General features: G+C 40.5%; 1 protein-coding gene across 1 annotated transcript in view; it reads left to right on the top strand.

Moving 5' to 3' along the window:
• Positions 1 to 16,792: 16,792 nt before the first annotated feature.
• Positions 16,793 to 19,636, top strand: part of TMEM156 (transmembrane protein 156) — a 68,816-nt gene continuing 65,972 nt past the window's right edge. Inside the window, exon 1 of the mRNA XM_017883745.1 lies at positions 16,793 to 16,989. Within this exon, the coding sequence (XP_017739234.1) occupies positions 16,902 to 16,989 (88 nt within the window). The 5' untranslated portion in view covers positions 16,793 to 16,901. The remainder of the gene's footprint in view (positions 16,990 to 19,636) is intronic.

Below are 19,636 nucleotides of genomic sequence, written 5' to 3'. Positions count from 1 at the left end.
CCCCGCCCCTCCCGCCAGGCCCCGCCCCCTCGCCGGGCCGCGCGCCCCAAGAGACCGCGGCAGTCATTTCCCCGCCGGGGGTTTCTTTGCTCTCCTGCGCGGCGTGGGGACGGCCCGAGCTGGGGAAGGGGTTGGGGGAAGGGGAGCGTCTGTGGCGAGAGGAGCTAGTGGGGGGAAGGGGACGTCAGACTGGGCGGGGCTATGGCGAGGAGGGGGCGTGGCGTAGCGGACCTGACAAAGATTCTGGTTGTTCCCCGCCCCTTGAAACTGGGGTTAGGGGAATTCCTGGGGGTGGAAGTTAGGAAGAGGTCCCTCTGCAGGGCTGGAAGGCCGTGAGAGAGGCGGCCTCTGTCATCTCAGAGCTTAGAGGAAACTCACCAAGACTCGCCTCCCTTCTCCAGCCTCAGTAACCATTCCCCTTGCAATAATCTGATAATTATTGTGCTCTAGGTGGTGGGTTTGTGGCATCGCAAATATCATCCTCAGCACTGTGACTGTAATCATTGTTTTCCAGTGGTGGAATAATAAGAATCTGAAAAAGTGGGTTCTTTATTCAGTCCTCTACCCAACATTGAATTCCTATATGCTAGGCTGTGAGAATAACAACTAATTTATTTGGCACCTTATGAAAACACTAAAGTACTTTACATGTTAATTCACCATCAGGTTTGAGCAAAACAGCTATGGTCCCTGCCCCCAGTAGCTCATGATGCATTCGGAAGGGAGGGATTTCCGTACTTTGTCTCTGAGTGATGCGTAAACCAAATGCCCATCTTTTGGTTCTTAAAGTAATGCCTGTGTTCATTATTCGTAGATTAGTGTTTGCTACTCTGAGTTAGTTGTATGCTCTCCGTCCGTAATGGTTGAATGTGGTCATTCCCCGCAAATAACATTTGTTCAGGAGATCTTCAGTTTATCTCCATAATAAAAAACCCAATGCAAGCAAAGCAAGTGGTCCAGAAGACTGATAATCAAATAACATAACCAAATTGTGGTAGCAGCCTGGGGTGGCTGGGAGATCTATTTAGGGATGTTTTGTGCACTTCCACTTGGGGAAGTGGTTAGGAAAAAACAATATGATGTAAAAGAATGAAGTACTGACATGGACTGCTAGTTCACAGGGAAGTGGGTGGGACAATTTAAGATTGTTACAGTCAGGAAGAAGATACATCACAAACTCTCCCAAGGAGGGTTCCAACCACAAAGTACAGGATACATTTTTTATCGGAGCTATGTGGAAGAGACACCCTCCACCTCCTATGCAATGACACCTATGCCCATAGATAAAAATTGCCTCTGTAACTTTGTTTTTAAATACAAAAGACAATTGTGTAAACAAACCCACTGCTTGAATTTTTGGAATTTGGTACTACGTTTCAGCCCTTATTGGATTTTTCAATGTTTACCTTTGTGTACATTAACAGCAAATGACATTCTTCTCATAGCTTTTTTTTCCCCTGCTCATAGTTACTTGTTCAGTTTTGGATTTTTAGTCCAGCATTTTTCTTTCAGTTTTATAATGAGAAAGACTAGAAAAGCATTGCAATCAAATCAGATTACAATTGCAGTAAAAATTCCTTATTTAAGAAATAGGCTTTCCCAGCCAGGCGCGGTGACTCACGCCTTAATCCCAGCACTTTGGGAGGCCAAGGCGGGCGGATGGCGAAGTCAGGAGATTTGAGACCATCCTGGGCAACATGGTGAAACCCCGACTCTACTAAAAATATAAAAATTAGCTTGGTGTGGTGGCATGTGCCTGTAATCCCAGCTACTTGGGGAGGCTGAGGCAGGGGAATCACTTGAACCAGGGAGGTGGAGATTGCTGTGAGCCAAGATTGTGCCATTGCACTCCAGCCTGGTGACAGAGCGAGACTCCATCTAAAAAAATAAAAGAAAGAAAGAAAGAGAGAGAGAGAGAAAAGAAAGAAAGAAAGGAAAAAAGAAAGAAAAAGAAAGAAAGAGGCATTCCCATACTTAATCTTTTTTTTTTTTTCCTGGTGAAATATATTGTTTGTTCTATCCTGAAACCTATTTTATTTACTGATCTGTATTTTCAGCTCATTTGCTCCATCAGCCCAGTAAAAATGATGAAATAAAACATCCCCTGTGATCTGGCTCCCTCCACGGGCTCTCACGCTACTCCCAGACACTGGATTCCTTCCTCTTCTGCCAACAGGCCAAGTGCTTGCCCATGCAGCCTTCACATGTTCCTCTGTCTAGCAAGCTCTTAGCTACTCCCTCCTCCATCATGTCACTTTTCCTGACTATCCATGTAAACCTGTAACCCACCCCCCAACTCCTCTCTTCTCAGCACTGAGCACCACCTGACATATACATCTGTTTATCTCTGTACTCCCACTGGAATGTAAACTTCATGAGAGCAGAGCTTTGTTTTGTTACTTTTAAATCTCCAGTGCCTATTATTTCCCATGTCGGTCATACAGTAGATACTCAACAAATATTTTTTGAGTGAATGAATGAATCCAAATAGGAGAGATAGCTTGTATTCCTTTTGTAATGGCCAAACAGCTTTCATGCAATTTATCTTATAACTGAATCATATGACTTAGATGTATTAATAAGGTCTAAAACACAGCCCACATTTACCTTATTTAAAAGTAGAATTTGGCTGGAAGTGGTGGCTCATGCGGGTAATCCCAGCATTTTGGGAGGCCCAGGTGGGTGGATCACTTGAGGTCAGGAACTTGAGCCCAGACTGGGCAACACGTTGAAACCCCACCTCTACCAAAAATACAAAAATTTGCTGGGTGTGATGATGGGTGCCTGTAATCTCAGCTACTTGGGAGGCTGAGGCAGGAGGATTGCTTGAACCTGGGTGGGGGAGGTTGCAGTGAACTGAGATTGCGCCACTGCACTCTAGCCTGGGAGACAGAGCGAGATTCCATCTCAAAAGAAAAAAAAAAAAACGTAGAGTTTGAAAAGGCATTTTATCTCTCATTCTGGCAATACTAAGGAACAGGATTTGAAGAAGCATTCACAGCTAAGAATTTATGCTGAGATCTTACAACTTCGGCCATAAATGGATCCGTAGAATCAGAGGGAATGAGGGATCAATACATGCTGTGAAAGTCTTAATAATTTTTCATGAGAGGAAACATAGCCATAATCAGAAAATTTGAAAACTCTACTGATAATTTGATACATGATGTCAGTAGGACGTCTTTTGTGAATGCTTAAATAATTTTAATTGATACTTATGATGATGAGGTTAACAATGTTTTAGTCTGGTTAAAGTGTAATACCAATAGATAGTAAAGAGAACTTAACCCTAGTATGTAAATGCGCTTAATAAAGAAATGGTTTGATTTTTCATTTTGTGCTCTGCCTACTGGGTGTGTGGGTGGGGAGGATTAAAAGATTAAACTATGATTATATACAGTATATGTGTTCAAAATCTGGATCCCAGGAATGTGATCTTTTTTAGAGGACTTAGGATTTCTTTTAGTAGTATTTCTGCTCTCCAAGTTCTGACATGAGCAGCCTCCTGTGGAATCAGTCTCATTAAAATAGAGAGCTATATAAATATGACCAGATCATACCCCTGGGAAGCAAATCTCCAAATCAGGAGAGACAGGTGGCCAGGTAAACCCAACTAAAAGTGTGTCCCTTGAAGTTTACCTTATATTCTCACTCTAGTTTCTCTTGGTTCACCTGTCAATTTGGTCCAAATACAAAAAAAAAAGAAAAAAGAAAAGAGAATTTCCTTAGCTTTTTTTTTTTTTTTTTGAGACTGAGTCTTGCTCTGTTGCTAGACTGGAGTGCAATGGCATGATCTCAGCTCACTGCAGGTTCAAGTGCTTCCCCTGCCTCAGCCTCCTGAGTAGCTGCTGGGACTACAGGCCCGCACCACCATGTCCAGTTAACTTTTTGTATTTTAGTAGAGATGGGGTTTCACCATGTTGGTCTTGATCTCCTGACCTTGTGATCTGCCCGCCTCGGCCTCCCAAAGTGTTGGGATTACAGGCATGAGCCACCACGCCCAGCCTCAGCTCTCTTAACCACAGCTAAACCAATCTAGAATTTCTAAGTGAACTTTGCTAAAATCTAAAGGAGAATAAAAATGAAATTATTACTATATTATGGAAAATATAAACAACACCAATAACTTTATTCATTTGTTCAGCTTCTCTTCTCAGTTTCCATTCTTCCAAGAACAAACTTCCATCCCCAAGGGGAGATATAAATTTGCAGGCAACCTACCTAGTTTCCTTCCCTCTAGGCTCTCTTTTTCTCTGCACGGTAAGGTCATTTTTCTGTCTTATTATTTTTTTTCTTTTAGACGGGGTCCTGCTGTGTCGCCCAGGCTGGGGTATGTTGGCGCGATCCTCCCACCTCAGCCTCCTGAGTAGCTGGGACTACAAGCCACCATGCCGGCTAATTTTATTTATTTATTTTGTAGAGATGGAGTCTTACTATGTTGCCTAGGCTGGTCTCAAACTCCCAGGCTCAACTGATCCTCCTCCTCAACCTGCCAAACTGTTGAGATTACAGGCATGGGCCATCACGCCTGGACCACTTTTCTCTTTCACATGGCCACCACAAGCCTGTCCCAATCACAGCCAAGACTAAAAGCCCCACTTGTCCTCTGTCCCCATTCTTCTGGTGAGAGGGATACGGCATAGTCCGGGTCAAACTGCGGGACTATGGTGACTGTCATAATATATGAGCTACTTCTTCGGGTGAGACTCACTCTTTACACGTGTTAGGAAGGTCATTACCGGCCCACTGTCAGGCCACTCCTTGCAGTCCCCAGAGCATTCCCGAAAGAACTGCCCAACACAGCGTTGGGGACATGGGGAAGGAATGTGCATTCTCTCATGCACGTATTTCCATTCACCCATTCATAAGTAGGTGTCCTATAACCAGGCCACAGTTACTGACTGAATAAAAAGGTCTTTGCAAAAGGACTTTCCATACTTCCTGCCAGTCTCCTTAACCTTTCTAAAATACAAATTTAATTCTGTTCATCCCCCAGGACCGTGTTTAACATGCTTTAGTGACTCTATTGCTTTCAAGGTAAAGTTCAAACACCTTAGCATTGTTGTAAGGTCCTTTATAATCTAACCCCTATCTACCTATTTAGCCCTATGTCTATTCTGAACTATTTGCAGCATTGAGAACGTATCATTTTTCCCACAGCTGTGCTTTTAAATAAGTTTCCTCCTTCCGAAATACCCTTCTTTCCAATATCTGCTAGCCCTCAAGACTCAGCTCCAGGGTCACTTCCTCTGGCGATCTTTATCCTGCACTTTCCAAGCTGAGCGAGTTCCTTCTTTGTGCCCCCAACGTACACTGGATGCCCCTTTGATTGTAGCAGTTACTCAGTGGGTTGTGAACATTGGCTTACTTGTCTGTCTGCTTGACTAGCTGAGAGGTCTTTGATGGTAGGCCCTCAGAAATACTTTCTGAATGAATGAATGAATGAATGAAATCCACCCGCTGCCTATAAAGTCTTTACAAACAACAACTTATTTGAGTATGGCCATTTTTCCCCTGAGTGTTATAACATATACAGACAGGATCTTTCCTCTAATTTATAGTGTTTACTACGAGTTTCCTTAAACTTTAGAAGTTTATTAACTTAGGATTTCAGAAACTTACAAGGACAAGGTTATGAACACAAAGTACTTGTATTTATTTCTATGCACTGAAAAAATTATTCCATACTTTCATGTATTAAAAAATTATTTCAGCATTTCTATATAATTACTTTACATTTTGAAAATAACAGTTGAAAGACTACTAATTAATGTTGATGTCTCATGAGTTAAAAATGTTCAAGGATGGGACGGGTGCTGTGGCTCAGGCCTGTAATCCCAGCAATTCTGGAGGCCGAGGAGGGTGGATCACAAGGTCAGGAGATTGAGACCATCCTGGCTAACACAGTGAAACCCTGTCTCTACTAAAAATACAAAAAAAATTAGCCAGGTGTGGTGGCGGGCGCCTGTAGTCCCAGCTACTCAGGAGGCCGAGGCAGGAGAATGGCAGGAACCCGGGAGGCGGAGCTTGCAGTGAGCCGAGATCCTGCCGCTGCACTCCAGCTTGGGTGACAGAGCAAGACTCCATCTCAAAAAAGAAAAAAAGGTCCAGGATGTATCTTTGTATTTGATATATTACTTCCTGATTCTCTAACAGAAGGGAACTACTCAATCTGACTTCTGTTTTCATGTTCTGAGAGAACAAGTTCATAACCACTATAGAAGTTTAAACATTGTTACTGTGCCGACAGTTTGTGTACAGAAATCACAAAATATTTACCAAATATTAAGAAGAGGGCTACAGCCTAGAAAACACTGCTACTTGTTATGAGGGAGAGAATGAATAAAGATGAATCAGATATGTAAACTGAAAAGTTCTTATCAATTATTAAGCTTCTTCTACCTCCATCTTGTTCATCTTTGTAAAAGCACATATCCCTGTATTCACACTTGCATTCTATATTCAGTGACTATACTTAGCACAGAATTCTTGGGGAAAGATTCTAGTTAAGTAACAAGCAGCTGACCTGAAATACAAAAACAGTGAGTGAATAGAAGGTGGCACGCTCTGTACACGTTTGAAGACATTCAGAGTCAATGGGCTAAACAATACAAAGATGGAAGAAAAACAACAACAACAACAAAACAACAAAACGAAGCATTTCATTCTCCTCTGCTCTATCCCCAAGAAAACCAAGAAATGATATTTACTTAGAGTCAGACGAGCTCTTTTGTTGCAGCCAGTTCTTTTTATCTGAGACTGGATCTATTAGGCCTGATACTTTCAGACTCTGAGAAATTTATTTTAGTTTATCTCGTACATATTCAATGGTTGTTATATTTACCATCATGAAGAATGTTTTGGTTATGCTTTTCTGTCTCTTTATGCATGTAATTAACAAGATAATGAATTCTGTTGTTCGGTTGCCAGACTTTGTTCCCAGAGGCTGAAATCTACCACAGTGGTCCCAGAATCCATTCCGGGGTTGTTTTCCCTCCTTGCTCCCACTCTGTGAGTATACAGCTGGGCAGACAAGCTTGACTCATAGTTCTTTTGAGGAAAGAGGCTCCAACAGGTTCTTTCCTGTCTAGGCTGCAATCTCAGGGTAGAAGGTTTTGTTAGTGAAAACAAACTGCCTTTCCAGCCACAGGTGATTGGGGTCAGGACACTATGGGCCAAGCAGCCCTGTGTGGGCTGGGCATGAGAAGCCCAGCCACATCTCAGGAGGCCTGAGTGTGAGGGCCTGGGGCAAACTCTGCCCATTGAGGATTCTAAACCTAGTGGTGGCAGGTCAAACCACATTTCCCCACTTAGAGGAGAAATGCACTGAGTGGGCCAGGTGCAGTGGCTCATGCCTGTAATCCCAGCAGTTTGGGAGGCCGAGGCAGGTGGATCACCTGAGGTCAGGAGTTTAAGACAAGCCTGGCCCACATGATGAAACCCCGTCTCTACTAAAAATACAAAAATTAGCCAGTCGTGGTGGCGCATGCCTGTAATCCCAGCTGCTCTGGAAGCTGAGGCAGGAGAATGGCCTGAACCTGGAAGGCAGGGGTTGCAGGGAGCCGAGATCATGCTCACTGCAACAAGAGTGAAACTCCATCTCAAAAAAATAAAATAATAATGATAAAAAAGAAATGCACTGAGTGAACAAAGATAAGGCAGCTTAGTGACCCACAGCCTGGGGTCTGAGCAGTGCTGAGCACCTTTTCCAGTTCTCTGAGGGGCTGACTGTACTTCCAGGTCAGGCTGGCTGACTCAACCTGGCTACTGAAGGGGTGACCTCCTGTGTGCACTCATGTTGTGGAGTTCTTTGCAGCAACCTTGCCACAGCCGCTGAAGGTACCACTGCTGTCTCCTGTTGGCCTGCTCAGAGGTTCTCTCTGGATTTCTGCTCTATTAAGTTCAAGCTCCAGCCCAGGGGAGAGCCGCCAGCCTCAGAGACACCACAGCCCCTTTCTTAATTATCTGTTTCTAAAATAGCAAAGAGGCTATGTGAGTGGAGACAGAAAGAATTATGTTTATTAAATTATAATTTATATACAGTAAATGATGTACATCATTTTTTAGGGTACAGTTCTAGAATTTTGAGTAACACACAGTTGTATAATCACCACCATAATCAGGATATAGAACATTTCCATCACCCTAAAAATTCCCTTATGTCCCTTTGTCATTAACCCCTCCTCTGTCTCCAGCCTCTGGCAACCACTGATCTATTTTCTGTCTCTGTGGTTTTGCCTTTTCCCAAGTGTTGTATTAATGACAAGGCCCTCATTAATGTCCTTATTTAAACCAACATGTGCCCTGCCCAACTTTCTGCTGGCACATCTCACCTTCATACTTTGCCTGATTTTTTTTTTTCAGAACACCCACATTAACTGAAAATAAATTATTATTTACTTAATTACTCTCTCTCGTTGGAATGTACACTGTCACTAGAATGTGAGCGTGAGAACCTTGCCTGCTTGCTGCTTGATCTCCAGGTTTCAGGATGCTGCCTGATGTATTGTAAGTGTTCGGTAAATATTTGTTGAATGAACCACAGAATGAATGAGGATACTAGAACTTCCGGGGACCCTCTCCATACTCAGGTAGACCTTGTTAAAAAGAGATTATTTTTCCCGATAAAAATATGTTAATCTAAGAATTGCTGTGTTTTCAAAGTAGATGATTATCTGCTAGTAACACAATTAGGAGTAATTAGGGGTGTGGTGGCTCACGCCCGTAATCCCAGCATTTCAGGAGGCTGAGGCGAGTGGATCGCTTGAGCCTAGGAGTTTGAGACCAGCCTGGCCAACATGGCGAAATCCTTTCTCGACAAAAAATACAAAAATTAGCTGGGCCTGGTGATGTGTGCCTGTAGTCCCAGCTACTCAGGAAGCCGGGTTGGAAGGATTGCTTGAGCCCAGGAGGTCAAGGCTGCAGTGAGCCTTGATTGTGCCACTGCACTCCAGCCTGGGCAAAAGAGCAAGACCCTGTCTCAAAAATAAAAAAAGGAAAAGAAAAACAAATAATTAGGCTAATCCAGGTTATGGATTATCTTTTAAATTTACTTTCTGGCTCATTAGGTTACCTAGAACTGGCCTAAAGTGACTAAAATGGAAATAATGATAGTAACTATTTCATAAGGTGGTTACAAAAATTAAATGCTACAAATTGGGTTCAGTGTTTACTGTTCAGGTGATGGGTGCACCAAAATTTCACAAATCACCACTAAAGAACTTACTCATATAACCTGTTCCCCAAAAATCTATGGAAATAAAAAAATTTTTTTAATGGCCTCATATAAGTGAAGTGTTTCATGCAGTGGTTCTCAGCTGGGAGCTATTTTGTCACCCCAGGGACATCTGGCAATATCTGGAAACTTTTTTTTTTCTTTTGTTTGTCAAAACTGGGGTGGGGAAGCTAGGTGTTGTGTTCATGCCTATAATCTCAGCGCTTTGGGAGGTTGAGGTAGGATGATTGCTTGAGGCCAGGGGTTTGAGACTAGCCTGGGTAATACAGTGAGGCCCCATCTCTACAAAATTTTCAAACTAGCCAAGCCCAGTGGCACATGCTTGTCGTCGCAGCTACTCAGGAGGCTGAGGTGGGAGGACTGCTTGGGCCTGGGAGTTCTAGGCTACGGCGAGCCATGATCATGCCATGCACTCCAGCATGAGTGATAGAGACCCTCTCTCTTAATTTTTTTTTTATTAAAAAAAAAACTGGGGTGGAGAGGCCTGCTACTGGAATCAGCTGTTGAACATCCTACAATGTACAGGATATCTCCTACAACACAGAATGACCTGTCCCCAAATATCGATAGTGCCACCAGTGAGAAATCCTGGGTTAGTGCAGCATCAGGCACATAGTAAAAATTGCATTGGTGTTTGCTATGATTATTATTTTATAAGTGACCCTTCTTGACCAATGTTCACACACAGCCTGACAGTGGAGGTATAATGGAGTGTTGGGTTGAGAGTATTACGTCTGCAGTCAGATCTCTGGGTTTGACACCTAGCTTTACCCTTTATTAACTAAGTGACTTTTAAGCCCTTACTTGACTTCGCTATACTGCATATTCTTTGTCTATCCAATTGGAATAACAGCAGCTCCCTCAGAGAGTTGCTGGGAAATTGGATAAAATAATTCATACAAAACATTCAACACTGTGCAGTAGCACATGGTAAATGTCCAATAAATGCCATCGATTGTTGGTGCTGTTGTTGATCCAATAAAGACCTTTCCACAGAATATAGTGAAGGGATGGAGGACAGTTTCAACTAGGAAAAAAAATTACTTATATAAAGTATACACAAGTATATATTTCATATATTAATAAATAACTATGTAGAAGTTAAATTTAAACTATCCTTTTAAGACTGCTATTTATAATTTTCTAAAAAGTATATTGCTTTTGCTTTCCTAGGGTAGAGCACCTCCTTGATGTAAAAGATCCTCTCAAGTTTAAACATTTGTATCTAACACAAAATGCATAATTATTTAATTAAGACATTTGGTCTTGATTAGAAATATAAATACATTAAAGTATTTTTGAGAGCACGGATCTCAGATATGAAATATAAGACTTAGGAAAGTTAAACACTAGTGTAGTAGGAACAACCTCTTGTGTTTTAGATTCGTTAATCTCTTATTCCTTCATTGAAACAGGAAGGAGAAGCTCGCAGTGGGTAATTGCAGATTGGTAGCTATTTGTAACAGTTCCTAGATTCCCTTTTATAATGTAATATTTGTGTTTTTTAAAAAATAACCTAATATTTGTAAAAGTGCTTTGGAAGTTGTAAAACAAAACTATGGCGATGTGGGCCATTAGTATAATCATCAACCCTAACAGGATGTTTGAGGGTCAGATGTTGCCACTTCAAGGGAGATGACCAAGTTTTGATGCATTTCAGGAAGCCAAAATCAGGCTGCAAGTAAACTTTGTATTTAAGAATAAATGAGACCGGGCTTGGTGGCTCACGCCTGTAATCCCAGCACTTGGGAGGCCGAGGCAGTTGGATCACGAGGTCAATAGATCGAGACCATCCTGGCCAACATGGTGAAACCCTGTCCCTACTAAAAATAGGAAAAATTAGCTGGGCGTGGTGGCACGCACCTGTAGTCTCAGCTACTCAGGAGGCTGAGGCAAGAGGATCACTTGGACCTGGGCTGCAGAGGTTGCAGTGAGCCAAGATTGCGCCACTGCACTCCAGCCTGGAGACAGATTGAGACTCCATTTCAAAAAACAAAAACAAAAGAATAAATGATTAATTGATAAACTATGCATTATTTCATGTAATATTATTAATACAATGAAGAACTGTGTTTCTCTGCATAAAACTTTTAGGTACGTATTTTATAATCTGTTACAAAATAGTTGGGTGGAAAAACTCCCACCATATACAAAATGAAAAGGCAAATGACAACCTGGGAAAAATGCTTGCAAAACATATGCAAAGATTCCATATTCCCAATAGAGAAAAAAGTCTTATAGATCAACAGGAAGGATCTAAAAGCTGCAATAAAAGACATGAACATGCAATTAACAAAAGAAATTCAAATTGCCAGCAAATATTAAAAATGTTCAGAATTACTATCAACCAAAGAAATGCAAATTAAACAATACTTTTTTTTAAATTTTAAATTGACAATGGTTAAAGGACTATAATGGCTTGTGTTGAAGTTTTGTGATATATGGGCACTCCTGTGCATAGTTGATAAGAATGTATGTAGATACAACTTGCATGGAAGACAGTTGGCTATATGAATTAAGATCTTCAAAAACCTGTATACTCTTTGTCTCAGTAGTTCCACTTCATAATCAGACTCCCACAAATATTTATATATGTGAATGTTCACATTGTAGTGTTATATATGAAATTTTTTAATGACATAATTAGAATATGGAATTATGATCCATCTGTGGACCATTAAAAATTGAATGCTGCCTTTAAAACTAACTTCTGCAGCATTTTTAAGTTTGGATGATGGTAACAGAGGTAATAAGAGAAGACAGCATAGACGCGATGAGTATATCAAAAGGGGAGTGTCGGGCAGCAAGGAGAACCTTTACTGATTTCTCAAATTCTGGGAACCCCCTGACTTCTCACAACTCTTCAAGGTAAATACATACATTAAATTCTAACAATATCCCAGAGTCATACACTTAAAGGTTTAGCATTTGCTACAAATCTGTGGTATATAAATCCAAGCCACAAATAACATTGTTAAAGTTTCTTACACAGCACTCAATGCTTGTCTACTCCCTTTTTATTTCTGACTTTTCTGTTGCTTCAGTTCTATCTTCAAAATAAAATGAAAAGTTAAATGAAATCAAGGGTTAGCACGATCTTGATTTATTTATTTCTGAGGCACTGTCACTTTAAGTTAGATTACCTGCAGCTTAATTCTTAAATTTAAGTGATTTCTAGTGTTTAAAATGCAAAGATTTAATGTATTTTATAGATTTAGCAATTTCAGCTATAAAACATTTAGTGGATGAATTATGACAGTAAAAAAAAAAGCAAAACATTTTGAACCTTCAATTTGAACCTATGCTATTGAATCTTGGAAGATTTGACCCATGAGATATTTAGAACTTGTCATTGGCTTTTGCTCTGCTATCACTTTAAACAGTAACTGTTGGTAGAATGATTCAAAGTATTTATGGAATTGGATTATTAATATATAGAAAAATCATAGACAATAAGAGATTCCTGAAATATCTGGGTGCATATCTTAATTTACTCATTATTTGCTAAGTCCGAGATGACACACTGATGTCCAGCAAGTGAACCGCAGGCTGACTTTGAGACACTGATTCCTGTATCCTCAGAGCAGCCAGGCTATGATCTGGGACTTCGGGTCCCTGGACTGTTCTCCTAATATTCACCATCTGGCCATCTCCAGAGAAACCAGTTGCAGAGCACATGGGTCAGCCTATCGAAAACAAAGGATCCATAGAACTGCTGGATAATTTTGCTTTTTAGGTGTCCAAGAATAGGATAACAAGTCTGAGGTCAGACTGGCAGGAGGTGTGTGGGCAGTGCAGGTCTGGAAGAAATATTGCTACTGGGCCGGGCGTGGTGGCTCACGCCTGTAATCCTAGCACTTTGGGAGGCTGAGGTACGTGGATCACCTGAGGTCAGGAGTTTGAGACCAGCGTGGCCAACATGGTGAAACCCCGTCTCTACTAAAAATACAAAAATTAGCCAGGCGTGGTGGTGTCACCTGTAATCCCAGCTACTCGGGAGGCTGAGACAGAAGAATTGCTTGAACCTGGGAGGCGGAGGTTGCAGTAAGTTGAGACGGCGCCACTGCATTCCAGCCAGCCTGGGGGGTAGAGCAAGACTCTGTCTCAAAAAAAAAAAAAAAAAAAAAAAGAAAAAAAAAGAAAAAAGAAAAGAAAAAGAAAAGAAATGAAAAAGAAATAGTGTTACAGTGGGAGCTAGTCAGGTATGAGCAGGGCAAGAGAATGCCCCACCCCAACAAAACCCAGGAGTGTTGGGTGACCATCAGATGATGGTCAAGCTGTTGTTAACTGGCTCGCTAAAGCAGTAATTGGTCACAGCTGGTGCGAGGGAAAGGCAGGCTCCTAATAGATAGAAAACACCTGAAACTGATCAGCAGCTTCCCGATAAGATCTCAGGAGTAAGGAGAAGTAATGCAAGATCCTGGAAGTATGCCAACATATAAAATTCCAAGTCAAGAGGTCAAGCTGGGCACTGGGTTTCTCAAGTTGCCCACTTGGCCCTCTTCCAAGTTGTACTTTCCTTCTTTTCTTTTCTTTCCTTCCTTTCCTTACTGTTAAAAAGCTTTTTAATAAACTTTCACTACTGCTCAGAAACTTACCTCTATCTCTCCTTCTGCTTTATGCCCCTCAGTTGAATTCTTTCTTCTGAGGAGGCAAGAATTGAGGTTGCTGCAGACACGTATGGATTTGCTGCTGGTGACTTAGGGTAACTCCAATGTCTGCCACCACTAACAATAGTGCTACCAAAAAAAAAAAAAACTCTCCCAAAGCAATAAACTTTGAAATAGACAAAATAATTAATAAATGAACCAAGATGTTGGAAACTTTACATAGAAAAGAATACATACTAACAAAACAAATTTCAAAATTAATGAAAACTAATTAAAAACTAAAACGTAATTAATCAAAATTAAGGTGCAAAAAATTGGAGTGGCTTAACTACCCTTTTTAGAAAATTTATCAGGAATTAAAGTGAGTTAGCCGTGTTACATCAAGTCAGTACTTCCATGGTAAATTTCATTTCCATTGGTTACAATTATGGCTAGAATCCTTGTATTCGAAAAGAAGAGTCAGAACATATGGGGAATCATAACAGGGTCAAAATGAGAAGTATCACGCCTATAGTCCCAGCACTTTGGGAGGCCGAGGCGGGCAGATCACCTGAGGTCAGGAGTTCGAGACCAGCCTGGCCAACATGGTGAAACCCCATCTCTACTAAAATACAAAATTAGCCAGGTGTGGTGGTGGGAGCCTGTAATCCCAGCTACTCAGGAGGCTGAGGCAGGAGAATTGCTTGAACCCAGGAGATGGAAGTTACAGTGAGCTGATATCGCATCATTAAGAGAGAGGGCCTCCTTTTTCCTTCCTTCCTTCCTTCCTTCCTTCCTTCCTTCCTTCCTTCTCTTTCTTTCTGCTTTGTCTTGTCTTGTCTTGTCCTGTCCTTCGGCCTCCCTCTGTTGCCCAGGCTGGAGTGCAGTGGCACAAGCACAACTCACTACAGACTCAACCTCCCTGGCTCAAGTTATCCTCCAGTCTCAACCTCCCAAGTACCTGGGACTGCAGGCACATGCCAATACACCCAGCTAATTTTTAAGTTTTTTTTTTTGTAGAGACAGGGTCTTGCCTTGTTGCTCAGGCTGATCTCAAACTCCTAGGCTCAAGCAATCCTCCTACCTTGGCCTCCCAGAGTGCTGGGATTACAGGTGCAAGCCACCACACTCTGCCCGGACAGAGCTTCCTACCACTCCCCACCAGCATCTCTACTGAGCCCACGGCCTAACCTGTATTCCAATACCACTTAGTCCAGCCTATGAAACAAGCCATGACTCTCATCAGTTCTTCCCTTCCTTAGAATGAGCCTTGATGCTGTTCTTAAAGTAAGTCATATTTGATGTCCTTCACCCATTTTGACTGGTCTTAGACTCGGGTGCCAATGTTTCCCAACCTGTGGTTCCCATCTGTTCATCAAATTGTCCATTCAGAAGAAAAGACAGTTAATTCATGCTCACAATGTATTCACAGAACAGCCTTTACCTCCTGCTTCTTCCTGTTTACCCACCCATTGTTTCATAGAGCTCAGGTTTGGGTGAGTGATAACAAGAAAATAAATAAATGGAAATGGGTGGGTGGTGGGGGTATAGGAGAGAGTGAGCAGGAAGAAAAGATTGGAGACACGTAGTACCTTTTTTTTTTGAGACAGAGTCTTGCTCTGCCACCAGGTTGGAATGCGGTGGTGCGATCTTGGCTCACTGCCTTCCAGGTTCAAGCGATTCCTCTGCCTCAGCCTCCTGAGTAGCTGGGACTACAGGCCTGTGCCACCACGCCTGGCTGATTTTTTGTATTTTTTAGTAGAGATGGGGTTTCACCATGTTGGCCAGGCTGATCTCGATCTCCTGACCTCGTGATCCACCCACTTTGACCTACCGAAGTGCGGGGATTACAGGTGTGAGCCATGGCGCCCCGCTGTGGTACCATTTTTTAAAATCAGAAAACAGGAACAATGAAAACACTGGATATCTGGATTTTCTAAATAATAATATGTGTTTGCACATATGCTTTATTCACCTTAAGTTCTCCCTACCCTTCACTTATGTTCTAAGACAAAATATTTTATTTCACTGGGATTATCATCATGAAATATATATATATTTTTTGACATGGGAACTGGAAATGTGGATTCTGTAACAATAATGACTGTGTTTATAGCCGTAATGTTAATCAGTTCCATTCTACTGCTAGAATACAGCATAGTAAAGTAAAACCAAAATTTTACATGTGTCCTCAGTGTATCCTTACTTTTTGTACTGTTTCTATCTTCTAGATGTACTATTTTCTGAACACCAGAATTCAGCACAGCACCTGGCACCAAACAGGATGGACAATCATTTAATAAGTAAATGAATGAGTGATGTCCATACAACCTAGACATGACTGACATTCACCCTTTTCTTTCTTTCTTTCTTGAGAAGGGGTCTCACTCTGTCACCCAGGCTGGAGTGCAGTGGCCTGTTATGTCTCACAGCAGTCTCAAATTCCTGGGTTCAAGTGATCCTCAGCTTCCTGAGTGGCTGGGACTACAGGGGTGCAACACCACACCTAGCTATATTAAAATTATTTTTGTAGAGAGGAGGTCTTGCTCTGTTGACCAGTCTGGACTCAAACTCCTGACCTCAAGTGATCCTTCTGTCTTGGCCTCCCAAAGTGCTGGGATTACAGATGTGAGCCACTTCACTCAGCCTACTGTTTTATTTTTGTGAGTATATTGTGGGTTTATATTTATAAATTGGGTGGGGAGAAGATCCCCTTGCTTCTTGAGATCATTTTACCTTTCTTGCTTAGAAAGAAAGGTAAATAATAATAAAGTATAGGTAAATAATAATAATAATAAAGGGAAATAATTATTTACCTTTCTTGCTTAGAAAGGTAAATAAATGATTTTAAAGTGCTTATTGGAGGGTAGTGTTTTTTTTTTTTTAAATGGAAAGTGACTCAAAAGTGAAGTCTCAGTTGAAGACCTCTTTTTTTTTTTTAAGTCTTACATGCAAAAGGAAAGTGAGTATGAGGTGAATGGCATTAATCTAAAGTACTGCAGAGATGAAACTTAAAGCAGGAAGCAACATACCATGAGTGTACTGGAAGGGAACACATTTGTGTCATGTGAAGAGACATGACAAAAACAGCCCTCCTTAAATTATTTGTGGCAATAGTGATCACGTTCATTTTAATTTTGCCGGAATATTTCAAGACACCGAAAGGTGAGTATGTAATTGTAATCTAGCTTTGCCTTCTTGATTTTAAAAAAATAGTGTCAGCTAGTGGTTACAGAAAAGATCCTCTTTTTGGATACATGCTGCATAGGCTGAAGTTCTAGATCTGAAAAACTAATAAAATAAAATAAGATTGCAATTTTAGTTGACTGTTATATAGTACAGTAACCTAATTCATAGTACTTAATTATTGTAGCATACCTAAAAATGAAAATATTTAAAATCTGTAGTCAAGATTTCAGACATTGAGATTACAACAATCTCGTCATGATTTTGCTCTTTGAAACACTTTCTTCAAAGCACCTTTTTTTTTTCTTTTTTTTTTTTTGTGGGATGGATTCTCGCTCTGTCGCTCAGGCTGGAGTGCAATGGCCCAATCTTGGCTCACTGCAACCTCTGCCTGCTGGATTCAAGCAATTCTCCTGCCTCAGCCTCCCGAGTAGCTGGGATTACAGGTGCCCACCACCACATCTGGCTAATTTTTGTATTTTTAGTAGAGACGGGGTTTCACCATGTTGACCAGGCTGGTCTTGAACTCCTGACCTCGTAATCCACCCACCTTGGCCTCCCAAAGTGCTGAGATTACAGGCTTGTGCCACCGAGCCTGGCCCAAAGCAGCTTTAAGTATGCGTTTACATTCTGGAATTCTTTAATGAAGAAAATGATATTTATTGTGTTAAAAATTCTAGAATTCCCTCTACTACAACTATTTCACACAGATAACTTACTGTCACCTTTTGACAAGAAAAAGCATTTATGTATTTTGAAAATACAATTAAAATAAGATGAGTGCAAATTTAAACAGATGTGTGTTTATGTATTTGTAACTGGAGAAAAATGGAACAAAATTAACTTTGTGAACATTTCAGAAAATTGTAATATAATCACTGAAACCTAGATTAGGAAAATAAATAGGTCTAAATTTAAACTATTTTGATATGTTAGCAAAGGACTTGCAAATGTATTAATGTGAGTGTTCAGATGGTAATTGTGCTCCCTAGCACTTAAAAAGAAGAACGGGTGAAAAGAAAAGGCTGTATTCTATCATTAAATAGTCCTTATATAAATTTGATTAAAATCAGAGAAAAACTCATATTTGATGATTTGCTGCAATGAATATTTATTGTTGCATATACGTAATGCTAAGTAGCCAGATAAAAATATTTTTGCTAATTATATTTGATGACATATTTCAGTGATTATTTGATGTTGCATTTACATGATGCTAAGTTGTGAGTTAAAAATATTTTTGCTAAATAAACACTATGACTACAATTTGGTTTTCTGGCATTATGTTACTTAGATGAAGCAATCATAACACATATTTTCAATGCTTGATTCCACTGGGTTATAAAGAGAGTAGTTAGAATAAAGATAATCTAATTTTAAGATATTGTGGGCTGAGAGTAAGTTCATTTAATTGTTATCCGGAGTAGGTTCTATCTATATATCTATCTAGCTATTTAACTAGCTATCTACATCTAGCACCTCTTAAAAATCGGGTTGGATCTAATAAAAACCAGGTAATCATCCCAACAATGACTTAATTACTATTGGTTAGTATTTTATGAGAACTGGTGGCTACAGGAGCACGTTAAAGGTTTTCATTTTGGGGCAGACACATAGTTCTTTTAGTTTTTGTTTCTCAAAGTAAGAAGCATGGCCTTCTGGGGCAGTGGTAAGCAGAAAGAAGACAGATGAAGCACAGAGAAATTCTTAGTAGGGGACAGATGGGAGCCCCTTCTGTTGGTGAGTAGAAGAAAGAGCTCTTATAAAATCCATCTTAGCCAAACTTCCTTGGCCTAATAGTAATGTATCAGTTCTTCTTCACCTTGTCAATAATCAACCATCATTTATGATGATGTTTGTTCTCTTGCTTTCAAAACTGGTTACATCAGCTCCCAATACCTTTACTGCCTTCCCAAACTTAAAATACCTGTTTCTCTTCTCCTGGTCCAAGAATAGCATAGATACTACTCCAAATTCTTTTTGGGTTGATGGAATTTTTTTTTTTTTTTTTTAAGAGATAGGGTCTTGCTATGTTGCCTAGGCTGACTCCCGGGCTCAAGCAATCCTGCCTCAGTCCCCAAGCAGCTGGGACTACAGGCACATACCACCACACTCAGGTGGATTTATTGGGGAATTTTGTTTCAAAGGAACCCTACTTGGGGGGCCAACAAACAAAATATTCAAAACCACTGTCTTCTTTTACATTGTTTAGTGGTAGAAGGAATTTTGCACAGAGCTGCCATAAACAAAAAGTTGATTACTAGGCAAAATGTTATACACATGCAATTGTGTAATAATAATAAAATAATAATAATAATAATAATAATGATTATATTTTTATAATGGTTTATGGATAACCAGGAACATCTTTTTGTAGCCTCATTTAATATATCCCATATTGATTAAATGAAGAAAACTTGGACATAATTGTCTTGGTTTTTAAAAATTAGTTCTTAATCACAATAATAGTTGACCTACGAAATGAGTTAAATTGACAACTAATAGTAAATAAAATAGCTAGTAAAATGATTTGATGATAAGCAAGAGTGTTCTAGAAGTGCTACAATTAACCTTGTGAAATTCCCCTGTCTAGTCTTACTTCATTAGTTTCTTGTCTTTTTTTTTC

The sequence above is a fragment of the Rhinopithecus bieti genome, unplaced genomic scaffold (assembly GCF_001698545.2).
Source record: "Rhinopithecus bieti isolate Rb0 unplaced genomic scaffold, ASM169854v2 scaffold_13349, whole genome shotgun sequence".
NCBI lineage: Eukaryota > Metazoa > Chordata > Mammalia > Primates > Cercopithecidae > Rhinopithecus > Rhinopithecus bieti.
This window is presented reverse-complemented; position numbering and strand designations above follow the sequence as displayed.